Raw genomic sequence first — 22562 nt, 5'->3', positions numbered from 1 at the left:
ACAGTACTACTGAAGGCTGAAGTGAGAAGTCGGACTGAAAAGAGGGAAATTAATTGTGGCTCTTATGTAGAACAGTGAAGGCCCAACAAGCCTAGACAGAAATGCACTTAGAAAAAAAATTCACAGGAATGTTCTCTAAACAAATTCTCTAAAGACCTATAAATTCTAGCTCCCTGTTCACAAACCACAGAACTCCTAGTCCCTATTGCCTCATTAAATGTGAATGGACAACTAAGATTTATTTAATAGGATTACTAAGTGGTTGATTAAAGCTTACTGAATGAAAGAGTAAGACTAGGAAAAACAGAATTAAAGACTCAGGAAAAATATAAATAGGACAGTTAAAAAATACTGCATTCATAAAACAAGAACAGGATAATAATTTTTAAAAAACAAATAAGAACAAGCTCTAAGAAATTTTTGATGATTGTGAAAAACTCCAAAGAAAGGTTAGAATATGAAATTGAGGAAATCTTCCAAAATATAAACAGCAAGGGAAGAAAATGAGAGAAGCTTTGAAGAGGATCAGTACAATCATGTAACAGATGTTTCAGGAAGAGGGTCAAAAAACGAAATCCAAGAAAAAAGTGGTCACATACAAAAGGAAGAAGGATCAAAACTGGCTCAGTGTATAGCAAATACAATGGATGCTAGAAGGCAGTGAGCAAGAGCTTCCAAATGATGAGGAACATTTTACCCTAGAATTCTACGTCTAGTTGAACCATCCGCTAAATATGATGGCAAAAGTCATTATCACACTCAAGAGCTAAAAAGCTGACTTCCAATACACATATTCTGGGTAATTTACTTGTGGGTGTATTTCAGCAAAAATGTGGAAACGCCAAGAAAGAGAAAGATAGAAGTATTGAAAGCAGTGGAATGGACCAAAAGAGTTCAATGAAAAGTCATACTGAGAAGGCAGCTGGACATTAGAGCTAGAAGGAAGTCAAATAATAGAGAGAATGATTAAGGCATTGGAAATATTAGAAATCAGGAGCTCCTTTCCCAAAGAGGAAGAAAAGGAGGGAGTTACATCCAGAAGTGGGCTTCTGTACAGTAAGGCAGAGCAAACTAAAATGTATCATATTTGAGTCATATCTTGTGTCAATTGGTAAGAGGCCCTCGAGTCATTTTGTGAGGAATATTCTCCTCTGAATACAGAGAGATCATGAACTTGGAACCATGGGGAAGGAAATAAAATTATAGTATATTACAGTCATGTGCTGCATAATGACGTTTCAGTCATTGATGGTCCTATACAACAGTGGTCTCTCGAGATCAGAACCACATAGCCAAGGTGTGTAGTAGGCTGCACTGTTTAGGTTTGTGTTAGGCACACACTATGATGTTCACACAACAACGAAATCACCTAATGAGACATTTCTCAGAACATATCTCCGTCATTAGGCTATGCACAACTATACTTGATTCTGCAGTACACATTTTTACACTTTTAGAAAGAACCAACATAAAAACATAGTTAGAGAATACGGTGCAAATGTCTACAGTGCAAAGGTACAGTGAGAAGAAAACACAGGAGCACTTCTACAAGTGCTCCCCATTCTTACCCTCGTCTTATACACGATGAAGTCAGAAGCTGATGGAACATGATGACAAAGGTAATCTAGTAGAACTGAAGACAGCAATATAATGACCAAATTAGGAGGCATAGTGTGGGTGGACTAAATCCTCATTTTTCTTAGTAGAAAGGCAATAAATAACTAAAATTGCTAATTAAGAAATAAAAACCACTGATAAAGCTGATGCCTTTGGAAGACGGGAACTGCTGATTTTCATCATAAGCTCTTCTGTACTTTTATTGTATATGTAGTTTTTTTAAACTTTCACTTTAGATTTTTTCATTTAAAAACTTATTGTATAGATATTTTTTATATATAGAGCTTTTAAAAAAACTCTAATACAGTCATGTGTTGCTTAATGATAGGGATACATTCTGAGAAATGCTTGTTTAGGTGATTTCGTTGTTGTGTTAACAATATAGAGTGTACTTCACCAACCTAGATGGTATGGCCTACTTCATACAGAGTCTATATGGTACTAATCTTACGGGAACACCATTGTATACGTGGTACATCACCGACTGAAACAGCGTCATGAGGTGCATAACTATACTTAAATTAAAAATAGGGGAAATAGATGGCTACTTAATATTAATGAGTTAGTTGCTTTGTATGCTAATAGAATAAAAATTTGCTTCAATCTGAGAAAAGGGCCTAAAAGTCGGCAGAGAAAGCTAGAACTATGAGTTGGAGAGAGAACATTAGAAACATAGTTTGGCTGTTGACCTATATGATCTTAAAACTGTGTTTTAATTCATTGTAGCAGGTGTTTAAGAGCTGATGCAATGGGTGACATGCATCTGTTCTGTTTTGTTCTGTATCCCATAGAGTGATGGTGTGCAACAAACAACCTACCTCGCCCAGCGGTACTGCCATGAGGCAGTAAGAGAGATCAGTAAACTTCGACCATCCCCGGAAAGAGATGCCCTCATACAACTTTCAGAAATTGTCCTCACAAGAGATAAATGACAGCTCTTTCTGTTATTTCTGGCAGCTATTTTACCAGACTGTGCCTAAAGAATTTTGTCGAATATACTTTGCTTCATGTGCAGATAACCAAAAATCATTTTAAAAAATCATTTCAACCTTATCGATGGGCAATTATTTTTTATTGGCAAAGTTTTTCAGAAAACTTTTTAAATGTAATTAAACCATCTGATTCTATCATTCTAGTGCTGTAAATTCTAATCGAGGTATCTTGATGGTTATATGTGGTATTGTTTACACTGTTAATATCCACATGTAAAGCCATTACACAAATAAATAATCAATGTTAAAATTCAAATGGTTTATCTTGTCTCATCACAGAAGTAAAGGTCAGAAAATGTGAATCTACATTTCAGTCCACACTGGTTAGGTTTTAACAGTATCCAAAGTTTCATATAGGAGAATGGTTTATTATAAAAGACTGTACATAAAATTTAGACAATAGGTTATATACAAAATTAAGAGAACATTCCACTTGAAAAAATGTGAAGAAGGTAGCTAGCTGATCACTAGTGATACTAAAATCATGTTAACAAAGGCAAAATGCATATGCAACAGTCACATTGATTTGGTAGCAATAATGGTCTTTAATTTTCAGGAATAAATGTTTTGCACTAGTCTTACCATTTGCTATGCTGTTATAAGTCTGTAATGCCCAGTACATAACTGTAATCTGAAACCCAAACAAATCCTCAGTACACAGAAACCCACACTTGAGTGCTCTACTTTAATATACCCTAGGCAGGAGAGAATTATACACAAAATAAGAAAAACCCCTCCAACCCTCCCTTAAATTAAGAGGAGACACACAAAGTGCATGTGTTGCATTTCAATTATGTCAAAAGATAATGTAAATCTGTTGGTCAGGTATATCCCTGTTCACTGGTTAATACATGACCCACCTTTTTCCCCCAATTATTTTTACATCTTTCTATGTTGCTAGTGCCAGGTAATGGATTAAAGAGTGCCTATTCAAAAATCAACTGCATCCACCTCTACAAAAACAATACAGAAAAGATCATTTCCTTTCATTGAACCGGCGGTATACAACAGTGCACCGGAAACTGAAGGACTGAATGTGCACACTTGGACACATTTTCTTAGCTCTGAAAAAGTTACTTTAGAAAAGGAATTCAGTAGATTGACTGGTAAATAACCATCTCAGATTTCAAATCTGTAAAAATCAGTCACATTCCTGTTGGGACAGATTGAGATAAGGCTAAACTTTTTTTCCCAGTTAATATATTGAGAAAATAGAACCATAATTCTGCAATAAATCAGTATCTTTTATTTCTTTCTTTTTTTAAAAGCAAACCAGTGAAGGAAAGGACAAAAACCTTTGGTTCACTTATATATTTATGAATGGAAAAATTTATAATGCAAATTCACTCATTAAAAAACTTAGGTACAAATAACAACATTACAGATAACCTTTTTTTGTTTTGTTTCACATGGAGACCTTAGAGACTCAACTCATTTCAAGAGACCTAAATACAAGTACTCCAAGTAAATACTATACAAATTGGAAGCATCTTGGATTTTTTTAAGTATATTTCAATACATAAATTTGAATGCATGCTTTAAACAAATAGTATATTTCAAGAATGAGAGAGTTTAAACAAAAAGTATGACCAGCACCAGAATTTAAGTTTTCTGATTTTAATATTAGTCTGACATAGCGTTAGTAACCATGCTGCACTGAAACATGTAATGGTACAATCTGAACCATGATTTGTTAAATATTATACCCCACACCCCCAGAATATTTAGGCTGGTCATCAAGTTAACAATGTGTAAGTACATAAGCATAATCAGTTATGGACAGCCTCCTGTATGAACTGCTATTTAGCAATCACGAACTGCCTCCAAGATTTATGCTTACAGGTAGACATTCAATTATACCAATAAAACAGCATGTCCTGAAAATATGGGCACATTTTTAAACATTTTAAGACAATTCTGTTAACCATAATAGTCCCACAGTATGACTGAGTAGTAAGAACCTACTTTAAAAGCCAAAAGAATTTAATCAGTATAGTGCATGATTGATTCGACATAGTTCCCAGGGAACAGACCAGTCACTCGATTGCAGACTCCTTCATACCAGCCGTCGTCATTCTTCTTTATTACATAAATGATTGCACCCTCCATAAATGATAGCTCATCATCCTTGTCTTTTGTATAATCATATATTGCCACAACTATGGAGAAAAGAGTTGAAATATCACGTGAGTGCACTATTTCCAACATTTAATTGAATTTTAAAATGTAATGCCAATTCTATAGTATAGCAAAACCAACTAGTTTATGAATATTCTTAATTCTTACATCTATATTCATAGGTAGGCCAGTGGCCAACCATGTGCCTAAATCACTGGTTTGATCTTAGGGCCAAACTGACAATTCGATTAGACTAGAGAAGTCAATAGTTTCTACCAACCTATTTAGGAAAGATATCGAAACTTTAGGATTTGTTAGATGTTTCAATTCATTTGTTCAAAAATCTACTAAACGCCAACCATATGCAAAGCACCATTTTTCAAAATGACTATTGGGCAAAGTAAAGCTGTACAGCCAATCAGTTAGTAAACCAGGTGACAATCCAAGCTACTCTGAAGATACACATATACTGGGAGGTAAATCTCATCCTACTCCAAGGAAAATATTCATGTAATTTATGGGGCTATACCTAGATTTTTTAAAAAAATATTTACACACTTTCAAGGCAATAAGATTTTTTTTTAAAGGGAGAAATATTGTGAGTGAGGACACATTAATGAAGACTTAGAGAACTGTCTGCAATTCTGTGGCATATATCATTATTTTGAGTTAAAAATATTTACATCCTTTATAAACAGTGTTGTGGAAAGGAAAGGCATCAGAAAGTTACTAGTTTTCCAAACTACAGGTTTATGAATTTAATTATTCCTTCCTTCTGCCTTTTTACCATAATAATTCTGAAATTACATGTAATTGCCTAGTATATGTAAAATTGTATGTGATATAGATTTTTTTCATTGATTTACCTACACTGTGTAGTTTGTCTTAAAATAGAAGAGTTTTAAAAACGTTTGAGATATTCTGGAACTCATTTTCCCCCTACGAAAGATGGCTTCTCCCCATAATTATTCTGAATTAGTGAATTATAATAAGGAGCAGACCTTCAGTACTAATCTGTACCAACTTGCTAAATTAAGATAGGCAATCTTTGTTCCTCTTACAAACTACTCGATTAAGTAAACTGAACAAGTCCATTCCCCTCCATTTCAATCCTGCAGCAGAATCATAGTATTGTGATTACAAGCTCACTGACATAACCAGTTTCAAAAAAACCCAAAACATACATAATAAATAATATTAAATTATTGTCCTGGTATTACTTTTGGCTAAATAACCACTCAAGAAAGTTGAGTGACTGCTAGAGATAAACATTAATAAAGAAAATAGTGTAATAATAAAAAGTCAGTTATTATTAATTTGTCAATTACTTATTAATAATTATTTATTGTTTAACTTTTGTAACGTTAATTTCTTTGAATTCTGAGTCACCATGGGTTAGATTTTGAGTGGTACAGATGATTTTTAAACAGATGGTGACAAAGGCCTGGTACCCTCAAAGTGATTCAGCAAAATGAAAATTCTTACTTCCTCAAGTTTAGTTCCACCTATACAAAGCTTGTCAAAGTACTGAGGCTCAATTAATTATATTCCTATTTTCCAAGTTGCCTTTGTAAATGAAACTGAGTCACGCTGAACCTCCCTTCCCCAGTGTACATATTCTCTCATATAACTCTTACTGCTCAGTATATTTAACCGTTTATAATTTGACGTCCATTCTACTCTCCAGGATTCCAATCCATATAGAGAGCTGAACTCTCCCTCCGGTATGTACTTTAGGGTTCTCTGGAACTCGAAGTCTAACACGCTAATCCTACCCCCACATGATAAAAATTTGAAGATAGCTATCTAGCCCCTCTGAAATCTTCTCTTCCTCAACTTGGAAACAATGCTTTCAACTTTTTCTCATTATAGATACACTTTCTAGATATTTCAGCCTTATAAATATTCTCCTCTGAAGGCATTCCTGTTTGCAAGATCTTGAAATGTATGTGGTACTCAAAATTAGACATAGCACTAGTCTAATATAAATGAATATGATCATATTGGTAGATATTAGGTTGAAATTCAGCTAAAATACCCTAAGAGTCTGGCTTCCAGAACAGTCATGTCAAACTGTTGGTTAATATAGTCAACTGAAATCCTATTAAAACAGGTTTTATTCATTGGGGATTATAAAGGTGACTATTAAAGGCTTTAAATATAATCCTACTAAATCTCAACTTTTTAATTTAGACTAGGGGTCACCAAACCCAGGGCCAAATCCAAGCCATGCCTTTTGTGTAAGTAACAGTTTATCGGAACACGGCCACATCCACTCACTCGCGTACTGTCTATGCCCCTTTTGTGCTACAACAGTCGTGCTGAGGAGCTGTGACAACTCTATGTCTTGTAAAGTTAAAAATATTTCATTTCACAATATATACAAACATCAAATCATTATGCTGTACACCTGAAATTAATGTTATGTCAATTATACCTCAATTTTTTTAAAAGCGAAAAATATTTATGACCTAGTCTTTTACTAAAAGTGTGTGATGTTAAGACTCATTATTCCAACTTGTGAAGATATTTTTTAATCCTGCTCTATTGCCTACTGTATCATTCCAAGTTTGTCAACTTATATAATAGTCTCATCTTCACAGTTATTTAAAGTTAAATTTGCTTTTCCAAGCCAGAAAATAGGGGTAAAAACACAATTCAAGACTACTCAAGTTTCTCACTCTCATAATGACATATCTCTATGTTTTAAACGTAAAGTAGAATTTAAATGTAAAGTAGAATATTCACATCTTCCTGAACAGTATGTGGAATATCTACTGTTTAAAAATATAAAAAAGGAAAACAGCGAATTTACTTTTAGCCACATATTCAAAACCTAGGCAGGAGAGAATGTCACAGGTCTCAAGGGCGACAGCTACTTGCTTAAGGTCAGTTAATCCAACAAAGCTAACAGAAGGGAATACATTTCAAAGGTAATCAAATGTGATCCACTAAATTACAAGCATTTTTCAGATCTCTATAGAAATATTTTTTTTTAAAGTATTTTTTTTGGTGAGCTAAGCTCTGTTGCCAATCTTCCTCTTTTCTTTTCCCCCTCCCCAAAGCCCCAGTATGTAGTTGTGTATCCTAGTTGTAGGTCATTCTAGCTCTTCTATGTGGGATGCTGCCACAGCATGGCTTCATGAGCAATGTGTAGGCCCACATCCAGGTTGCCAACTGACAAACCCCAGGCTGCTGAAGCAGAGCACACAAACTTAACCACTCTGCCACAGGGCCGGCCCCAGAAATAGATTTTAAAATAGCATAGAATTGGATGGAAAAAAGCAAACAAACTCTCTAAAAACAGAATTTGTTTCTTCCCACAGACTTTTTTTTTTTGAGGAAGATTAGCCCTGAGCTAACTATTGCCAATCCTCCTCTTTTTGCTGAGGAAGACTGGCCCTGAGCTAACATCCGTGCCCATCTTCCTCTACTTTACACGTGGGATGCCTACCACAGCATGGCTTTTGCCAAGCAGTGCCATGTCCGCACCCAGGATCTGAACCAGCGAACCCTGGGCCACGGAAGCAGAACGTGCAAACTTAACCACTGCGCCACTGGGCGGGCCCCCCTACACACTATTTCTTTTTTTTTTTTTTAAGATTTTATTTTTTTCCTTTTTCTCCCCAAAGCCCCCTGGTACATAGTTGTATATCCTTTGTTGTGGGTCCTTCTAGTTGTGGCATGTGGGACGCTGCCTCAGCGTGGTTTGATGAGCAGTGCCATGTCCGCGCCCAGGATTCGAACCAACGAAACCCTGGGCCGCCTGCAGCGGAGCACATGAACTTAACCATTCAGCCACAGGGCCAGCCCCACTATTTCTTAATAGATAATTACTGTGAATGATTTGCGCATTAGAGTTATACCTAATTTCATGAAATGAAATTTTAGTTATCTTCTCTTTTACAAAGTCAACTAACTGAAAACCAATTTAATTGAGGCTTTTTCTCATGATAGTCCCAATATATTTTTAAATATTTAGATATGAAAGGTTTCTATTTTTAGTATAAGAGCTTAGAAATTGTTTTATTTTTTTATTGAGGTAATACTGGTTCATAACATTATATAAATTTCAGGTGTACATCATTATATTCCGACTTCTGTATAGACTATATCATGTTCACCACTAAAAGTCTAGTTGCCATCCATCACCACACAAGAAATTTTGTTCTAAATATTTCCTAATTATGACTTTAGTAAGTTATTAAACTTCTTTCTTGTGGCCTGAGTTGCTTCATCTATAAAATGCTGACAGACAAGTTAATATCCAGTGGAAGCTTATGTCATTTGAAAAAGCACACCTAATATTATACTTTTAATTTTAGAAACAAAAAAACAATCCTCCCTTTATACTGGGAGTGTATAGGAAATAAGGTTTCACTGAATCAGCTGGGCTGGTAAAGCTATTCCAAAGTCTGAGAAACACTAGCCTAGACATTCTTTATAGCTCTACAATTCCATTATGAGCTTATTTTCCTTTACCTCAATTCAATGATGATTGTACCTTACCTTTCTCAATATAATTCTTGGGGGCCCAAGCAGGATCCCCATCTGCATATGGATCATTATACTGAACCACTGCAGCCTCCTCGTCTTCATAATCCACGGGAGGTGGTGGTGGCGGAGGTGGAGAGTCATCAAACATGGGAATGTCATCTGGCGGAGGTGGGGGTGGTGGAGTTGGACTATCAGCAACTAAAAAAATTCAGATAATTAATTGGAATGAGAAATAGACTAAATGGAAATTGATAAGTTAACAGAATTTAAGAAAGCACTACTTCATATACAGCATGCACTATAATAAAACATGCAATGATTAGAAATAAAAGCTTGGTGTGTTAAAGCTTCTACTACTCTTAAGAACAATTTTACAAAAATACAATGAGCTAAAAATAAGGGAATTAGGAAAAACTACAGATTAATGAATGCAGGAAGTTAGGAGACAAAGACTCTTTTTACAAAGATCACAGGAGTAAAGATGTTTCTAAGCTCTAAGGCCTAGGTCAGAACAAATGTCACTCTTCAGTTAGCCTACCTCCTTAAATAAGCCCTATGTCACATTTGTCATTTGGACTACAGTAAACGTTATGAATAATAACACATTAATGGTTTGATAACCATTCATTGTGCACATTCATGTCTCTGATTTTGGCTTTTAATTATCGTTAGTTCCCCAGAAATAAGTCTCCGGTGGGTGAATACTTGTTTTTGTTTTAATGGAGAAAAAAAGAAAAGTTTAGGTATTAGGTCCGCTTCTATGTATAGGTTTTCTATTCTTTTATTTAAAATTTAACAGGAGAAAATTAAACCAAACTAAAAGTAAATAATTCCAAGCTAGTAGAAAATTTCATTGAATATTCTGAAAAAAGTTTGTATTCATAATCAACTTTTTTAATGTAGAAAAAGCAAGCTAAGATTTTTGCATTACTGCTAGTAAAACATAAACATAGGATGAGGGAAAGAATCCTAAAAATCCAATTTTCTAAGAATATATCCACAATAAAGATTTTAAAAACAAAGTATTTTAGGAAGATGTAATTTAAAAAAACAAACAAACAAACAGAAAGGAACTTGTATCATGCAAAACAATAAAAATGAGTCATACCTCAAATTCTAGATGGCTGTGATATGTGTGTGTGATTTAAATAATTAAAGGCGTAAACAGTGAAATGGGAAAATGCCAGGCTAGAACTGTGTTCACCCAACTATTATGATACACGGCAACAAATGCTCCCAATATTAAGGAATTCAAAGCTAGAACATAACTAATTCTTAATTCAAATTTCTGATCCACAAATTTCTTTAAAAGTAAAAGACATGAAAATGCTTTGATACAAATTGATACAGGAATTATATAATATCTGCAGGGGAGAAATTCAGAATACCAACATACTAAACTCAAATGCCACTTTCTTGGGCTATTTATGTGATCAAAGAAAGCAATCATAATCTATTTGTAATACAGGTTTTAAAGTTCCTCTACCCTATTTGGAATAACGTGCTGAGAATATAACCAAGGGATCCATATCTAAAACATTTGCAGACAACAGCCCTACTTCCATAACCACTTCAATTCCGTGATTTCTACTTTATCCTGTTGGGGGATGAAAAAGACTGTTAGAAAACAAATCTGATGTGGCGATGCTCATTCTGATAGCTATCAAACAGGTCTACAATTTTTCCATTGAATGCTTGGATCTATTTTATTTTTGCCCATACCTTCTCCATAAAGCTTTCTAATATTGAGAGGAGAAGAAAATGGAGATAAATCATCCTGACATCAGTCATAGCTCTCATATCCTTAATTTGGCCTAATGTGTAAATTATATAAATTTGCCTGAACCCCTAAATTGCATTTACTCTTGACTGATATAGTACTTACTAGTTTAATATTTTCACTCAATTGTCTTTATGTTCAACTGCTGTGAATTATCTTCAAATTACATACAATGGGCAGGGGGCTAGTCAATCATTCTCTGTGTATAATACTTTGTCTAGTGCCATGCGTAATTAGTTAAAAAATGCTTTCTGATGTTAATCATAAATAGACATAAACACACTGCTGAGTTTTTTAGAGGCTCATATCTTAAACGGAAACATTTATTAATAGGTTAACTGCTAACGTGCATTATCACCAACGTTGAGGGGCCTAAGAAACTGAATATTTAAAAGAAAAAACACAGAAAATTTGCACTTCATAAAACAGTTAAGACATGGATACACAGTTTATCACCAATCTTTCTAATATGCTTTCAAAGAAAATAGATGCCAAATAAAGTGGGGCGTTCTGCAGCACAAGGAGAATAACTGACTCACTTTCATATGTTTGCTAGAAAGAACTAAGATAGTACCATGGGCCTCTTTAGCAAGGCCATGTATGACTAAAATAAAGTACTGAATAAGTAACACTGACATTCTATTTTTAAAAGTTTCCAAAAAGCTAGTCAATGAGCTTTGGACCCCATAAATGTATGTTTATTATGACTATTTAAAAATATTTCCTAAAAATTCCCGTTTGTAAAGAAGTTCAAAAGGTTAAACTGGCTTAGTTTTTAAATTCTCACAGCATTAAGGACCAGTAATTTATCCTTATTCACTTTAAAAAAAAAATAAGATTCATTTATTTTTACATGTTTAAACACATTAGAGTTTTCAAACAAATGTTAACAAGGTTGGTTTACACTCAGAAATTTCAACATTTGGAAACTACCATGTTTTATAAAAAGCCCATTAAATCATACATAGGGACTTCCTCTTAGACTACTTGTATTCTTCCCAGAGCCTAGCACATAACACTGAATAAAAATATTTGACTGGAGGAAGGGAGGAAATGTGGAGAATAACACAAGGTCAGCAAATCTTAACAATGTAATTTGCCACAATGTATTCTCCTGGAAGATGGGCTGGTCAAGCGGCTTATATATTTGTTCAGACCATTCTGAGAAACATTTGCACAGTGATGGTCCCAAGTGAAGTAAATTACCACTAGGCCACCTTACCATTTTAATCTCAACAGCTATTCTGGCATAATATAATTCAGTAATAGGGGCATTTTTCATTCTGCCAAACAACATTCACTATGATCATGTGTTAGGATTATATATCTTCTGGAACCTCAAAGTAATCAGGTAGTAACATGAACTACTCTATCCTAATTAAATCCATATATTCAAAAGAATTTCCAAAAATCAGTAAACCTGATCTTCCTTCAGAGAAGATCTTAAAAAGCTGACAGATTTGCATACTCAGAAATAATCCTCATGGGGCTGCATGTAGCCAAAACATGAAGAGGGTTCCACGTTGAGGACCACTCTTACATGGATAGCATGGAAGTCATTTACTTCTTGCAGATTCATTCTCATCCTAACAATGAATCTTTATTTAGGTTCAGAATTATCTATATATAAAAATCTGAGGCTACAAAGCTTTCTCCAGAAATCTTTTTGTAACTAAAGGAAAAACAAACACACCTGTCCCAATTGCATAATAAATTTAATCTCAGTGTAACTACCTCTATCTTGATGAATTTGCTGGCAAGAGAATACAAAATGGTTTCTAACTAAGTCTCCTAATAACTACTGGAAGCTAGTCCTTTCCACACATTTCGAATTTTTGTGATTACACAACAAGAATCTGCAAAGATCACATTTCATGTTTTAGATCATGTAAATACATAAGAAAGTTGCAGTTTGGAAATTTTTATGGGTCAGTAATCATGCACACAAGAGAAAAAACTGAAGACCGTGCTCTTCAGTTTCAATTACATTATCTGCACCTATTTTCAAGATAAGATTAGCTTCTCAATAAAAGTAAGGAAAACGATGACTCGTCAGCCATGCATGCTATAAGGAGACAGCCTCTACTCTTTGGATAGCTCAGTTTTTCCAAACTTACTGTTTTCCTGCACCCTGGCCACGAAGCCTGTGAGAGGTATCTGTGGAGTCAACTGAGGCATAGGGGGAGGGGGTGGAGCAATAGAAACTGGCAGCAACAACACAGTATGGGGGAAGTAAAACATAAAGGAAAGAAAAGGAAACAAACAAAAAGCAGAAGTCAGTTACAAGGACCACAAACATAAGTATGCAAAGAACAGTTTGCAAATGAAACAAAACAAAACAAAAAACAAAACAAAAACCTGCAGAACCTTCTTCAAGTTCATTTCCCATGACAAACCTAAAGCTGAGTTGTGCCTAGCCAACTGGTTAATTTTATTAAAAAAAAAAAAATACATTTAATTTAATTCTAAAGTTATATTGTTTGGGGGGAGATTTAAATTCACTACCACATTCACTCTCATGCAATGAAATTTTCAAATTCTAAGGAAAGACTAAAAAAATGGTGAAATACCAATAGAGGTTTCCAGGATATTATGTCTTTGCCATCTCTCTATAACCTAACAGGTATCTCTAGCTTTAGGGTAATGTTGTAAATTAGAACCCAAATCAATAAAACAAATATGTTACGGAATAGCTGTTTATTCCATATAGAAATAAATACATTAATCACAGGTTTCCTTTAAAAACAGTTATTATATACGAGAATGTACACACATCTCTCCAGGAAAAACTCTTGTTTATAAAACAAGGTTATTATTATTTTTTAAGTTGATAATTTTGTTTTTAAAGACATCACTCCTAAATTTACTGGGGAGTAAGAGTGCTCCACACACCGTGTTAACTGTTCACTGAGTTTCATGGGATAAGACATTTCAAAAATGACCTTCCTTTTATCACTGTTCTAAAAAACGAAACCTGATCTAACAATAGGTTAAAATACGCAATTACTTGCATCAAAGTAATTTCTATATCCAACAAATCCTTGGGTAGCGGGAAACATATTCTAACTTCTTTCTGGAGAGGACATAATTTATAGGAAATTCATAACCAAATGCTCATGTGGGCAGCAAATGTATTAAAAATTGTAACAAACTAGAAGTAAACATTCATGTTGATCACTTTGTCTCATTTTAACAAGACAGTAATTCCCAAAGATTGCTTAGAAAAAGTCAGCAAGGGGCCAGCCCAGTGGTGTAGTGGTTAGGTTCACATGCTCCGCTTTTGTGGCCTGGAGTTCGCAGGTTCGGATCCTGTGCGTGGACCTATACACTGCTTATCAAGCCATGCTGTGGTGGCATCCCACAGACAAAATAAAAGAAGATTGGCACAGATGTTAGAGCTCAGGAACAATCTTCCTCAATGAAAAAGAGGAAGACTGGCAATGAATGTTAGCTCAGGGCCAATCTTACTCACCAAAAAGGAAAAAAAAGAAAGAAAAAGTCAATAAGGACTAGATTCCAAAATTCAGTTTACTGGTAGTCACCAAGAAGTGACACTAAATTGACAGAAAAAAACAATTTACTGGTTGTCAAGGATCATTTAATCAAAAGGCTGTTTCAACTAATCCAATCTACAAATTTTGTTGGTACGCATAAAAATTTGAAAGAGCTTCAGTGTTCAAAGAAGCAATAACTTAACAAAGCAATATATGTGTATTAATATTCATTGTATGGCTAAAAATAACGTTCAATTCACTATGAAACTGGTCCTCACTCAATCTGATACTCTGTATACGGAAGGCTCTAAATAAATTAAATGTTACAGTTTTTGACTTAAAAAAAAATCCCCACAAACCTAAAAAAGTTTTTGTAGAATCAACCCTTAGTCACTAGCCATGCTGGTTAGTATGTGATGAAAATGAAAGCTACGCTGTAAAGTTACTAACCATTACACCACCACATTTAGACGGGGGAAATATGCACATCAAAACACTAAAAACATTCACATACTACTACTACCACAACACCAACAGTGACTCAGATCGAAGGATAATTTGACAACACAGAATAATATATTTAAACACTGAGGCCAAATTTGCTGTACAATATCCAAAAGGTATAGACATTCAGTAATGAAATTATGTCTTGTTTGAGAGTAAGCAACGCCCCCCCCCAGTACTCTTAGAATAAAGCTATATAAACATCTATTAGATGAAGAGCTATGAAAAACCCTATTTGCAGAGTAAACTAAATGTCTAAGAAACAAAAAATAATGAACATAAAGATGGGGTCTAACAAAGTAACATAATGTGAAAAAAAATTAAAAATTCACAAAACTAGTGAGGCTAAAAATCAGATAATCTGTGACTATTCAGACGCTAGCTACCTTTCATTCCCAAAAGAAGACCAGGGAAAATGTGAGGTAAAATTCTAACTGGTGAAGTTTCCTGGTAGCTTGGATGAAAATTTTAGTCTAGAAAAGGGTTGTATAAATTTTGGGATTACCTATGAATTTTGACATTTCTTCTAAACTGGTTTTTTGCCATAACAATTAATCTTTAACTCTAAAATTTAAACAAAAAACAAGAGAACTTCCCCCAGCTCTGCTTTAAAATACATGTTCAGAACATGCATTATAAATTTAAAAAAACTTCAAGCCAACATCCTCCGTAAACATGAGTATTCAGTGTTTTTTAGGTAAACTAATAAACCATGCAGCTCTAGAAAGTAGCTACAAAAGCCACATGGGAAGGTGTGTGTCAGTCTACGCCCAGCAATCACTGCTTCAAGCCAATAATAAACACTGGACAAGAGGCTCATTTCAGATTTCTTTATATCTTTTTTCTTTTCTTGGATTAAACATTTTAATAAGGAAAGTGAAATTAATGACTACCCTAAGCAATTCAAACTTGTAATATTTTCTAATCTTTTCAGCCTTTAAACACTGATTGCAGTTAGTGTTGAGATGTGCAATTTGAGGTGAACAGAAAGAAATCAAAAGAAAATCCTCCCCACGGTTACAATTATTAGAGACAGAATAAGCAAGCATCACAAATGTTTCTTAATGGTTTGGAACTCAATTCAGTACAGGTTAACAAGCTTAAAAGTGATAGCCAGCAATTTTGTCATATTGTTTTAAAGAAAACTTTTCACAATGTTTTTAATTTTACTGCTACTGAACTGTCTCAAAGAAGCTGATAAAAATAAATTCCGCTTAATTACTTTCAGTGTTCTTCTTCTCCAGTTCTATTTATAGTAATGAAAACATCATCTCAAACCACCAGTGAAATTTTAATAGACAAGTATACTCGGTAAGTTTGAATGTTTTGAGAGAAAGTGATAAGCAATTATTCTTAAAATGGTATGACTGAAGGACAAACTTCCTAAAGCAAAAATAAACACGAAATAGCATGGTTTCAATTGTTGTCTATCACTGGCAAGAATAATGGTTCCAAATAATTTCCTTCAAAAGGAGCTCCACTGTTGCTGTACGCCTGCAAAGCACAAGCTTACTTGAATTTTGAGAATAAAGTGGACCTCCATTAACATGAGGCTGAGCGGAAAACTGAGCAGTCACAGAGGGAGTCCGTCTGTATCCACCAGAAGATGTCGAGGAAGTGGTCGAGTTGTGTCGAGAGATCTGCCTGCTCATTGTGCCATACTGGGAACCAGGAGCTGAGCCCGGGGCTGCTGAAAAGCATTAGTCAAAGGCAACCAACAAAGGACTTGAGCATTGCACGTCACCTCCGATGACAGAACAAAGAGGGGGGGGACTCTCAGTAAGAAGAATTTATTACTTTTTAAAGCCCACAGCGCAAAATAAAGAAAAAACACAAACAGCCCTATCTCTGAAGCTACACAGAAGGGAAAACAGATACTATGTGGAAAGCTGCAAAAGTAAATCAATAATATGCTTAAGCCTTTAACTTAGCATAATCCCAAACAGTATTTTGCAAATATTACGCATAAGTTTTTTCTGTATAATTTTAGAATATATAGCTTTTATATGTAAACTGTCTCTCCAACAAAATAAGTACCAAAAGATAGTCTGAGGAGGAAAGTGTCAGTTTCTAGATGTGAATGTATTAATATCTGGTGTACAAACTTCTTCCTTCCCAGTGTCAAATCTTCAGAAGCACAGTGTAAGAAGCTATGTAGCCAAACCCAAGTTAAATTATAAAATGTAAAGTTATGCATATTTTCCACATATACTACATTTATTTGAATATTATATTAGCAGTTATTATTAATACATATTATAGTAGAATAATTTTTAGAAGTACAATTTCCAGTTTCAAAACATCAGATTTGTTGTTCATCTCCAAACTTTTAAGAGTAACATACTTTTCTCTATCACTTAAATTTCTGTACCTGACAAAACTAGAAAAAATTTGAGACTGTGTAAAATATGGACATTTTAAGGCAGCTTTATGTAGAAAATCCATTAGCTTTCTCCCTACATGGAGGGCTTTTTTTCCACCCTACACCCACAGCAATCCTTTTTTTTAATCATCATCATGCATATCTGACTAAAATATTAATAACACTTAAAATTTTATTCAATATCATCTTTACCAACATTTCCAAAGTTTAATATTTAAAAGGTTAATACAGTTCAAAGCCTCTAAAGTTAACTACACTTTCCAAAGGTAACTTTAGGATTAATATCACCCTCTTTGCCCCAGCCAAACATCTAACCATGACTGAGGAGGCAAAAAGACAGCATCATAGTTTATTTTCATTCAATCGTCCAATTTAACTTCTCCTAGAGGTCATACAAGTTATTAGATGAAACCATACAGCAGAGCTTGTTCACTGAAAGAAGTGCTAATATTTACCATTTTGGAGCTCCCAAGCCATAGGCAGTCACTAATAATTATCTGAATCATCCACACATTCATTTTCTAAATAGAAACACATTTTTTTTTAAAGTCTATTCCAAAGCCTTCATGAATGAGTAATTGTGGACAGCTAAGTTTTCAAGAGAGCTAAGAAGTAAGCATTTAACTATTTTTAACAGAAATCTCTGTAAAATGATTTTCATATTTCTCTGACGTATAAAAAGTGTATGAAATCCAAGTTTTATTTTGGGGATTTTAAAATCAAAACCCAACTATTTAGCAGTTTCAAACTATGCCTATTTTAGAATTTACTTTAATATTTTATTATGAAATAAGTCATAATATCAAAGGGTATATGACTGATATATATACATAATTATGTCATACAAATAATACATATACATATGGTTTTATATATACTAATGTAATTTTATATACATATATATATAAATTTAAAGAAAAATAAGATAGGATGAATACCCAGCTCCAAGAAATAGAATATTACCAGTATCACTGAAGCTTCCTGTTTGCCCCTTCTGGATTCCAAACCCCAAAAGGTATGTAATTAAACATTCTCTTGCTTTACTACATAGAATTTTTTTATCACAGATATGTATAACCTTAAACAATACACAGAGAGATTTTGCAAATTTATAAACTTTTACAATGGATGGTTGTATTCTGTTGGCTTGCTCTTTTCCTTTGATAGTAATACTACTACTATGAACATTCCTAAATACGGTTCCCGAATTTCTGTAGAACAGTGGTTCTCAAACTTCAGTGCTGATCAGAAGTTCACCTTGAGGGCTTGTGATAGTACAGATTGCTGGGCTCCAGTCCTCAGTTTCTGACTGAGCAGGTCTGGAATGGGACCTTACATTTCTACCTAGTACCCCCATGATGATGATGCTGTCAGTCTGGGGATCACACTCGGAAAGCCACTGCTCTAGGGCAGTGGTTTTTGAACTTTAAGGTCTGAGGGTCCAATCTTCAAAATGAGAGAACCTCAAAAGGCTTTTGTTGAGGTGGTAGCTATATAGCAATAGGTAATTACCATATTAAAAATTAAAACTGATATATCTTTAAAACACATGAGGACACAAATACACATTCCATTAGCTGTCAAAGCAATGATTTTATCATATGTCACGTAGCCTCTGGAAAATTCCACTGTATACACTGTATACTGTGCCAGAATGAGAATGAAAAAGACAAATAAGTCTTAGTATTATGATAAATAGAGCTCTGACCTCAAAAAATCCATGAAGGGACCTTGGCAACACGTAGGGGTCCCATAACCATATTTTGAGAACCAGTACTCTAGGGTAAATATCTAGAAATGAAGCTGTTAAATCTAAGGTAGAAACCTGTTCAACTTGACGAGGTAACAACAAATTACTTTCCAAAGTGAGTGTATCAACTAAGAAACTCCAACCAGCAATGTACTTTCCTGTTACCGCGTATCCTCATCAGCATTCGGTACTAGCGCACTTCTACATTTTTACCTATCTGGTGGATAGAAAATAGTATCTCACTGTGGTTTTAATTTTCATTTTCCTGGTTATTAATTAGGTTGAGGACATTTTTTTTCACATGGACTTTCTGCCAACAATTTCTACTATTAGAAATTTTAAAATCACCTCCTTTTGCCCTTTTCCTTTGACTACAAGTGCCAATGTTTTGAAAAGATGTTGCAAGACAGCTTTATTGCACCTAAAATGAAACTCAGTTCTCATCATTTGAAACATCTCATTATCCACTTTTACCCAGATTGTTGCTATTGTGTATTTCTAGGATGAACCGTTTTCACTGAGTCTATATTTGGAATTTCTTATATGCTCAATCCAGTCACCCCCAAGTTGGAAACAATTTAAATGCATCTTATTGGAAAAAATGTTTCATGACATCCTCAGATGCCATAAGTACTGGGCTATATCAGAGTTTTTCAAACTGCGATGCACAGGAAAGCCTCAGGGCACCCCACACCACGCATCTTTTTCTTTTCCATTTTTCTTACTCCTGTCCCCCACATTCACCCCAATCCTTTGACTGCTATATATACCAGGGAGTTCCAAATCAAGTTTAACTTAAAAAAAATTACATTACTAATTTAAAAAAGTTTCTTGAACAATCACTGCTATAATTTTCCTAGAAAAATCTAAACAAATAACAAACACAAACCACATTAAATTACTTATAAACTAAGCATAGAAACATTTCACATTACAGAGAAAGTTACTTTACATTTGTTTTCTGTGTAACTTCAGAGGCCTTTCAACCAGAGGAAATTAGTGTAAATTAGATTTACTACTTTAATCTCTGTATTACTGCCTATAACCTAATACTATGAAAGCCAGCAGTCTGAGGAGTTTATTATGAATTATGCAAAGTAAGTTACATCACTCCAACGGGTATGCAGTCTCACCTATCACAGTGTTCACTGGGTGAAGTGGTGGAAGAGGTGGTGCTGGTGGAGCTCCAGAAGGAGGAGGGACAGAAATGCTTTCTAATAAAATAGTTTATAATTCAGGTCAGAGTGCAAGAAAGAGAACTAAACATTCTGAAACAGTAAGAAAGTACAATGTTTTGGAAAGAAGAAAAAAAAAGAGAGAGATACCCATATGTAAAGCATGTTCAAATGAGTATGAATTTTACTAGGTAAAAAGGCTATTGAGTTCAACCCTGCATTAACTATAAAATATGCCTGTTTTTATAAGTAGCTTTTTCTCCTTTTTTAACAATATCCTTGAGAAGCTAAAGATTTTTTCCTAACAGTTTTATCATACTTACTTTGAAAAATGTATATTTTTAACACTATAAAGTCTTCATTTTATTTACCAAAAATCAAAGGACTAATTTAATGCTCTATAGTGATTTCTTAAATTTTTATATAATCTAAAAAGTAAAAAATTTTTCCTATTTTAATCCCATTTTATATTTATGGCATTTTACTGAAATATGTATTGAATATCACACATAAGTGTAGTAAAGTCACAGAACAAGCAAACGCCAGAGTTGAGATACTAGCTTATAAGGCAGCATCAAAACTCACTGATATGTAATTCATATTATATACACTGATCCTTTGATTGGGGTATCAACAATAAATTGGTTTGCTCTTGAAATAATAAATATCATTTTGACTAGTGCCCAAAGCAAGTATTTCTAAAGCAAAACAGCCAAAAAATTATTTAGTAAAGTTATTCAGTATGCTTTATGTAAAAGGAGAAACAGCTGGTAAAACCCTGAAGACTGTGAAAACCAATCTAAAAATGGTTTTAAATTTGTTGTTAGCGTTTATTCTAGCAACAATCACATAAATTTAATATTTTATCTAATATAACTAAATTATTTCCCACTTCTATAATAAAGCTCATAAATACAATCACATATTATAACATATTACTAAATGACATGCCTGGTCCAATAGTGGGTGGCGAGGGTGTAGGCACGGCAATGGGAATGCCAATACTGCTGCTTCCACTGTTTTCTCGACTTCCACTTCCTCCACTGCTTCCACTGCCATGAAAAAATTGTGAAAAAAGAAATTCTAGAGATTTATAAAAAAATTGTAATAATCAAGTCAAAGCCAATAAACACTCCTTTTATGGTATGTGTGTATATATACACATATAAAACAAATTTTTAAACTGTTCAATACAAATTTTAACCCTAAAACTTGTCTTGAGTTTTACTCTACTTATCAATCTATCGGAAACCAATGTAATCATAACATAGTACTGAGAACTATCAGAACAGATCATCCTATTCAGAAATGGATGACCAATAAAATCTTATAATACAATGAGTCAACAAGGGTTTACTTAGTACCTATTATGAATAGCAGTGAACAAAGCAGACATAAACCATGTTGCCATGGAGCTCATAGTTGAGAATGGGAAAACATTAAAAAATACTGTGACGGATGCCACAAAAGAGCTGCTATGGAAATTAATAAAAAGGTTAATCAGTTTTAATCTGGAATTAGTATGAAAACTTCCACACAACTCAAAGAAGGGCGATAAAACAGAAATTTTCTGGAAAATGAGCAAAATGACAAAAAAAGACAGTAGTGAAGTTTCAGCGTGGGGCATTCTAGAATAATCGATACTGTTAAACTCTAACCAATTCCCTACTATTCTAATTCCTATAGATTTACTGTCCCTTTAGGTATATGGCCTTGCACTACCCAGTTGTTTTCAGTAATGTGTGTGTGCACATGTGCATGTATGGAAATGTGTGTGTGTGCACATGTAGCCTTAGGTTCCGTTTTATGTTTTAAAATCAAAATCATTGGCTCAATAGGACCAGAAACTCAACAGGGCAAAGAGTTGCACTGCCCAGGTAAAATTTTTATTTTTTTCTCCAATATGATCATTCTATAATTGTATTATCACATGTTAATGGAAGAAAAGAAAAAAGAAAGCTGTTCATATAATAAAAATAGCTTTGATGTGAAGGCCTCCCTACTCCCTCAAGCCAAATGATCAATACTCTGCTTTGTGCCACCATCGCATCAGAGACCTTTGAATATTTTCGCACTTATCTTTGAATATTTTGCACTACAATTATTGACCTAAGGGCCTTTTTTCTATCATGGAGGTTGGCAAATCACAGGCCGTGGGCCAAATCTGGCCCATGGTCAATTTTTACAACCTGTAAGCTAAGAACGTTTTTTACATTTTTAAATAGTTGAGAAGAAATCTAAAGAGGAATATT

At 34.2% G+C, this 22562-nt stretch overlaps 2 protein-coding genes across 18 annotated transcripts in view; one reads left to right on the top strand and one right to left on the bottom strand.

Moving 5' to 3' along the window:
- The window catches only part of PDSS1 (decaprenyl diphosphate synthase subunit 1), a 37892-nt gene extending 35285 nt beyond the window's left edge, over positions 1-2607 (top strand). For all 3 annotated transcript variants that reach the window (XM_046678918.1, XM_046678916.1, XM_046678917.1), the window contains exon 11: positions 2409-2607. In XM_046678918.1, coding sequence (XP_046534874.1) covers positions 2409-2549 — 141 coding nt within the window. In that variant the 3' untranslated portion in view covers positions 2550-2607. The remainder of the gene's footprint in view (positions 1-2408) is intronic.
- Positions 2608-4210: 1603 nt separating this feature from the next.
- The window catches only part of ABI1 (abl interactor 1), a 115845-nt gene continuing 97493 nt past the window's right edge, over positions 4211-22562 (bottom strand). For 2 of the 15 annotated variants that reach the window (XM_046678901.1, XM_046678903.1), the window contains 6 exons: positions 21262-21362; positions 20269-20349; positions 16516-16692; positions 13122-13208; positions 9237-9422; positions 4211-4768 (listed from right to left, as the gene is read on the bottom strand). In XM_046678901.1, the coding sequence (XP_046534857.1) occupies positions 4593-4768; positions 9237-9422; positions 13122-13208; positions 16516-16692; positions 20269-20349; positions 21262-21362 (808 nt within the window). In that variant the 3' untranslated portion in view covers positions 4211-4592. The remainder of the gene's footprint in view (positions 4769-9236; positions 9423-13121; positions 13209-16515; positions 16693-20268; positions 20350-21261; positions 21363-22562) is intronic. The other 13 variants (XM_046678904.1, XM_046678908.1, XM_046678905.1 and 10 more) reach the window with 9 other exon arrangements.

The sequence above is a fragment of the Equus quagga genome, chromosome 12 (genome assembly GCF_021613505.1).
Source record: "Equus quagga isolate Etosha38 chromosome 12, UCLA_HA_Equagga_1.0, whole genome shotgun sequence".
Taxonomy (NCBI): domain Eukaryota; kingdom Metazoa; phylum Chordata; class Mammalia; order Perissodactyla; family Equidae; genus Equus; species Equus quagga.
Note: the sequence above shows the minus strand (reverse complement) of the source record. Positions and strands in the feature narration are given on the sequence as shown.